This window comes from Oryza brachyantha, chromosome 11 (genome assembly GCF_000231095.2).
Source record: "Oryza brachyantha chromosome 11, ObraRS2, whole genome shotgun sequence".
Taxonomy (NCBI): Eukaryota; Viridiplantae; Streptophyta; class Magnoliopsida; order Poales; family Poaceae; genus Oryza; species Oryza brachyantha.
Genome location: NC_023173.2, coordinates 14,643,441 through 14,649,975, shown reverse-complemented (window position 1 = coordinate 14,649,975; position 6,535 = coordinate 14,643,441). Strand labels below are relative to the sequence as shown.

Here is a 6,535-nt window from a genome sequence, read left to right as displayed (position 1 = left end):
GTCACATCAGCAACTGCAAAAGCGTTGCTTAATTAACAAAACGACAAGTAATTACTATATCTGTTTCATAATATAAGATGTTTACCTTTTTTTCACAACATTTGATCATTCGTCTTATTCAAAAATTTAGTACAAATATAAAAAATGACAAGTCGTGCTTAAAGTTTTTTTATAATAAAGTAAGTCATAAGCAAAATAAATGATATTTTTATAATTTTTTGAATAAGACAAATGGTCAATTACATTATAAAACGGAGGGAGTATTTAGCAGCAATGCAGCATCTCACACGAGAGGAGCCACTGGCACCGATAAGAAGCACGTAGGGGTTTTAACGAAGCGGATTCGGACGGATAGGGGTCAAATCATATCCTAAATCATAATTTTTAAGCGGATGTGGATCTTTTTGGATACGAATTGTTGCGGATGTCGGAAATGGTGTGAAGTCGGCTCGGAAACGGATTATTACGACCGGATGTGATATGTACATACAATCAATACATTGTCATTTAATACTGGATGAAAAATACTTGGGCTATTGATGGGCTTTTGATTGAGTGCTTTATGGATAAAAAAACTCAGATTATCCGCCAAAATACTATCGGATTATCCGGTAAAAAAATCGGATAATCCGCATCCACCGGATATTAACGATACCACATTCGTATCCGAATCCGCAACTCAATATCCGAATCCGATTCTATATCCGTCTGATAGTTGCAAACCCATACCACATCCTCAATTTAAGCAGATTCGGATCATTATCCGATCCGTTAACACCCCTACGCACGTAGCTGCCCCTAGCTAGATATATACAGTAATGATCGAGCGCTAGCTAAGCCATCCTCGTTTGCCTAGCTTCCTTCCCCCTTCCAAATTCTCATCAGCCGCGCCCGCGCGCGATCCCATGGCGGACAAGATCAAGACGGTGGTGGTGCTGGTCCAGGAGAACCGCTCCTTCGACCACATGCTCGGGTGGATGAAATCGCTCAACCCGGAGATCGACGGCGTGACGGGTGCCGAGTTCAACCGCGCCACCGCCGGGGACGAGACGTCCCCGGCCGTCCACTTCGGCGACGGCTCCGTGTACGTCGACCCTGACCCGGGCCACTCCTTCCAGGCCATCTACGAGCAGGTGTACGGCGACGCCTACACTTGGGGGGTCACCTCGCCGGCGACCAAGCCCGGGGTGCCCGTGCCGCCGATGAGCGGGTTCGTGCAGGAGGCGGAGAAGGAGCGCGCCGGCATGTCGCGCACGGTGATGAACGGCTTCCGCCCCGACGCCGTGCCGGTGTACCGCGAGCTGGTCAAGGAGTTCGCCGTCTGCGACCGGTGGTTCGCCTCCGTGCCGTCGTCGACGCAGCCCAACCGGATGTTCGTCCACTCGGCGACCTCCCACGGCCTCGTCAGCAACGACGGCAAGCAGCTCCGCGCCGGCCTGCCGCAGCGCACCATCTTCGACGCCCTCCACGACGCCGGCCACTCCTTCGGCGTCTACTACCAGTTCCCGCCCTCTGTGCTCTTCTACAGGTCAGTCGATCGTATTATCGTATATATGCATGCCAGGCTCACAAATATAAATTCAAATTTTCTTCAACTCACACAGTAACTTGAAACAAACTGAAATTTTGGGTCCAAATAATTTCGTTCTGGGTGCCCAAAATTTTGAACCGAAATTGCAAACCATGCTACTTAGGCTCCATTTTAGTATAATGGTGGTCTCCCTCCAACCCAAGACAGAATAACAATTAACATATAATTAATTAAACATTAGTTTAAAAACTTGAAAAACAAATTAGTAAGTACCTTTCTATAGAAATTATTTTTAGAAAAGACATATTTTTAGCAATTATTGCACGTAAAAAACGAGAAAGCAAGTAGAAATTGCGAAGAGGGGATTGGAACACACCCCCACGATCATCCCTCTATTTCACAATGTAATACTTTCTAGCTTTGTCTACGTTCATATAAATGCTAGTGAATCTAGGCATATATATAAATTATATACAATCATCAATTGATGAATTTAGGTAAGGCTAAAAAGTCTTACAATATGATATGGAGATAGTATGTATGAACTCTCGATCAATATGTTCTATGCAAATCCCGGAAGCATGCATTTGGGTCTTGATAACTCTGTTCGTATTTTGCCATTTGATGACAGGATCATCAAAATATCCAATCAATTAACCTTGCAAATTGCACGAACTGCTAGAGTACATTATATATGGTCATTGTCGAAGTCACCAATATATATAGCTGAAACATAACTTGTTCAATAGTAACGAGGGACGAACGCATAGGATATATGGCTATGTTTGAACAATGTACAGATGCTTGTTTGAATTTGAAGCCAACATGAGATAATAGAGATGTAAACTAGTTGCACTTGCACATATTTTACAGCAGAGATGATAAGACTGTGTGTTCATCAAGTTGTGCTTAGAAGTAATTAAAAAAAAGGAGAACTGTGACACTTAGGGAATATATAGTATAACTTCCAATAATTATCTGCATTATTATTGCCTTATTAATGTAGCATAGAATTGGTTCCTAAAACAGCCTATGATTGCTACACGCAATGTTAGAGAAGAGAACTGATGATGTGGTGTTGACTTCAAATGGGACATATCAAACGGATATTCTCTTAACCATGTAACGTACAGATCACCGCTTCTTAGATGGACATTATATATCTTAATTTACACAATATAAGATTAGGGCAGATATTTGTTATCTCTTAACCATGTGCAGTTGACTGGACTTACATTTGTATATATAATATTTAATTTCCAACAGCTGCCTCGGTAGATAATATTTTCTTAATGACCAGACGATAGAATATGCGTCTAAATAGTAAGTTCTGATGCCTTCAACGGCGTACATATATAATAAATACGCAAATTGAAATTTTAGATAATATGGGGTAAGTAAGAGATGCTCAGTTTAGGTATAGCAGGCATGTGTATATATAAACAAACTAAAATTTATAAACTACCAAATTATTGCAGACGGCACCTTTGAGGTTTAGAAGTTGAGCAATTTTATAGTACTTGATGAGAAGGTAACAGGAGGTACCACTTTTTTCTATGTAAATTTTGATATCTGTTGGTACCTTAGGTACTAGAAGGTACCAAATTTTATACAAAATTTTGGTATCTTAATACCTACTCAAGGAGTGTAAATTAAATTGTTTCCACTTACCTGTTCGGTCTCATATTTTGTTGTTATGTTCTGATTAATTTTGTAATGTCCCTATCTTTTCGTTTTTGTTTATACCTATAATCCAAAATTTAAATTTTTAACCTTAAATTTAGAGTAGATTTTTTAGTCTTAGCTTTTAGATCGTTAACAATACATATATAAAAGTATTATGTACAAATTTGTTTGTTATCACCCTCTAGGCGGTGATCTAACTAATTAGTGCAACTGAGATATGATAACTCATAATTGTTTAATGCAACTGGCCGGCCAGTCTCACTTTGATCGATTGGATGTGATCTCAATTGATCTAGCTCGCTAGCAGCTAAGGTGCTTCTCTATAATGGTAGCAAAATTATTGTCGATTTATGTTCCTTGCAAACTACAATGATGCATAAGGTCATTCACGCTCCAAGGTGTCCAAACTGAGTGTTCTCAGGTACCACGTACGTAGACTGAGATCACTTGACCAAACAATTATTGTTGACGGTGCTCGTAGCTTGAACCGGTGTCTTACGTTACTCATATCAACCCTTGATGTTTTTCATTTTAGTCCTCATCTTGTTCTAAACTACAAAAAAGCCAAAAATGTTACACATGAGCCCTCATAACCAACAAACAAAAATATATGTCCTCCCTCCACCGGTAGGTGAACAGTATCTTCACATCTGGATCTCTCTTCTCCACTACTCTCTCTATATATATCTCCCAACAACATCATCTCCCTCGATGGCGGCGATGGCGAGCTGAGAAAACAATGGATCCGGAGAAGCTCAGGGGATCTGTCCCCTCTCTGGGTGGCGCCGAGCCAACATAGCTCGAGGGTGGCGTGGTTCTGTGCTAGGTAGAGCTTGGCCGCCTGGGGGCGATGGAGCTTGGGACGGTGGTAGTGCTCAAGGAGCGCCTCGGCGGAGCTTTCCAATCTCCCTCCCCTCACTAACATTGCCTTCACAAGCCATTAGGCATCCACTCCGGTAATAGCAACGCGACCTAGAGATGGTCAGAGTGATGGATGGGTGTCCCTGACGCGGAACTACAGTGGTGTGATCTAAAGGCGAAGTAGTGGTTGTGCGACCTCGAGGATGAGCGCCAGTGCAGCCTAGGATTCTACCGTGATCTTGCCAGATCTAGTGACCATGCGGTCGTGATCTCTCTCTCCTCACCCTCTCCTTGTGTCCCTCACTATATCTGACTGTAAGTGTGATAGATGCTATTTTTGGTGGAGTTTGGCTGAAGCTTCACACGTCTTCTGCAAGACACACAAGGCTAGCAAACCACTCCCTCTATGCCCTCTCTCCTCCACACAAGCTTCTAGCCAACATAGCGTAGTGAGACCACTCACCACGTCTTTGCATTGTGCATGCCCTGAGTCTCTCCATTTGTACTGAGGAGGAGGTTGATGAGTAGGCTTTAAGGCAGTGATGGCGTTACTATACCATGAACATCTACGACCTCGAGGCACTAAAGAGGATGGGTCTAATAATGCACAAATTGACTCTAGCACCAAGATACTCCATCCTAAAAGTGTCATCTTTGTCAACATTAATTTATTAATGACAGTGAATCTGCCACCTCACCTATCCCATTATAAAGTTTACAACTTTTCCATTAAACTTAACAATCAAATCTAAATAGGTAGCTAGATATAAAATCAAATTAAGTGAATATTCCTATAAAAAAGATGTATAACACATTTAATGAAAAATATATTTTTATTTATTTTAGGCAATATTAATATATTTTGTTTTATTTATAGCAAAGCATGGGCATTCAGCTAGTGTATATATATGTGTGTGTATATGTCACTGTTAACTAAACTTATTCGATTTTTGACGTGTGATTTTGGGCATTATTTAGTTTTTGTTATAATATAACAATGATATCTCACAAAACCATTAGGGGTAACCTCGGTCAAAAATTAAAATTGAGTGGTTTTGTCTAAATTTATCTATCAATAAATTCCAAAATGGCTAGAATATTTTTCACACTAGGGAAAACAGTATACCTAACTCATGTCAACGCGCACGCTGAACTAAACCATAAAAGAAATCCAAAAAAAAATCTTTATTTGACTTCATTGGTTTTAGAATATTTAGCTATTTTTCTTATTTTAAAATATCCATAATTATTAATTATTTTGATTTGGTTTGTTTTATCATTAAAATGTTTATGTCATTAAATTTATATACACATGATATATATGTGTCATATATTTTAATAAAATTTTACATGAAATAATTATTTTAATTCCTGTGGTGAAGCATGTGCATATATATATATATATATTCGAATTTATTATTATTCATATAAATTTAGGGAAAGAAAAACAGAGGTAATAAGCCAGTAATAATGAGGAGAGGTGAATATTGGCACGCAGGAACATGAGGCAGCTCAAGTACTTGGGCAACTACCACCCGTACGACGTGGCGTTCAAGCGCGACTGCAGGGAGGGCAAGCTCCCCAACTACGTCGTCATCGAGCAGCGCTACTTCGACCTCAAGCTCCTCCCCGGCAACGACGACCACCCGTCCCACGACGTCGCGCAGGGCCAGCGCCTCGTCAAGGAGGTCTACGAGGCGCTCCGCTCCGGCCCGCAGTGGCACGAGACGCTGCTCGTCGTCACCTACGATGAGCACGGCGGCTTCTTCGACCACGTGCCCACCCCGGTCACCGGCGTCCCCTCCCCGGACGGCATCGTCAGCGCCGCCCCCGTGCTGTTCGGCTTCGACCGCCTCGGCGTCCGCGTGCCCACGCTCCTCGTCTCGCCGTGGGTCGAACCCGGCACGGTGGTGCACGCGCCGGACGGGCCCGAGCCGACGTCGCAGTACGAGCACTCGTCGATCCCCGCGACGGTGAAGAAGATCTTCGGGCTCAAGGAGTTCCTCACGAGGCGGGACGCGTGGGCGGGCACGTTCGACACGGTGCTCACACGGGCCACGCCGAGGGCGGACTGCCCCGCCAAGCTGCCGGAGCCCGTGCGGCTGCGCGAGGCGGAGGCGGAGGAGCACCGGGAGATCTCCGAGTTCCAGGCCGAGCTGGTGCAGCTCGGCGCCGCGCTCAACGGCGACCATGACAAGGAAGGCTACGACCCCGAGGGCCTCGTCCAGGGGATGACCGTCGCCGCCGCCGCCGCCTACTGCGGCGACGCGTTCGACCTGTTCCGGGAGGAGTGCCACCGCTGCAGGGACAGCGGCATGGACGGCTCGCACGTCCCGATGGTGCAGCCAGCTCCAGCTCCAGCTCCGGCTCCGGTCGACCCGCCGGAGCCGGCGCCGGCGAGGCCGTCGGCTCTGTCCAAGCTGTGCGGCTGCCTCCCCTGCTTCAACGCGTCGTAGG

At 44.4% G+C, this 6,535-nt stretch overlaps 1 protein-coding gene across 1 annotated transcript; it reads left to right on the top strand.

The window, feature by feature from the left end:
* Nucleotides 1-824: 824 nt before the first annotated feature.
* Nucleotides 825-6,535, top strand: LOC102717382 (non-specific phospholipase C4-like). The gene is made up of 2 exons (XM_006662958.2): nucleotides 825-1,528; nucleotides 5,577-6,535. The coding sequence occupies exons 1-2, from the start codon at nucleotides 906-908 to the stop codon at nucleotides 6,532-6,534; spliced, it is 1,581 nt and encodes a 526-aa protein (XP_006663021.2). The 5' UTR covers nucleotides 825-905; the 3' UTR covers nucleotide 6,535.

Excerpts from the sequence above, each read along its gene's own strand:
- LOC102717382 (XM_006662958.2), top strand. The coding sequence starts at position 906 with ATGGCGGACAAGATCAAGACGGTGGTGGTGCTGGTCCAGGAGAACCGC. Across the intron at positions 1,529-5,576 it reads CCCTCTGTGCTCTTCTACAG|GAACATGAGGCAGCTCAAGT; the intron begins GTCAGTCGATCG and ends ATTGGCACGCAG.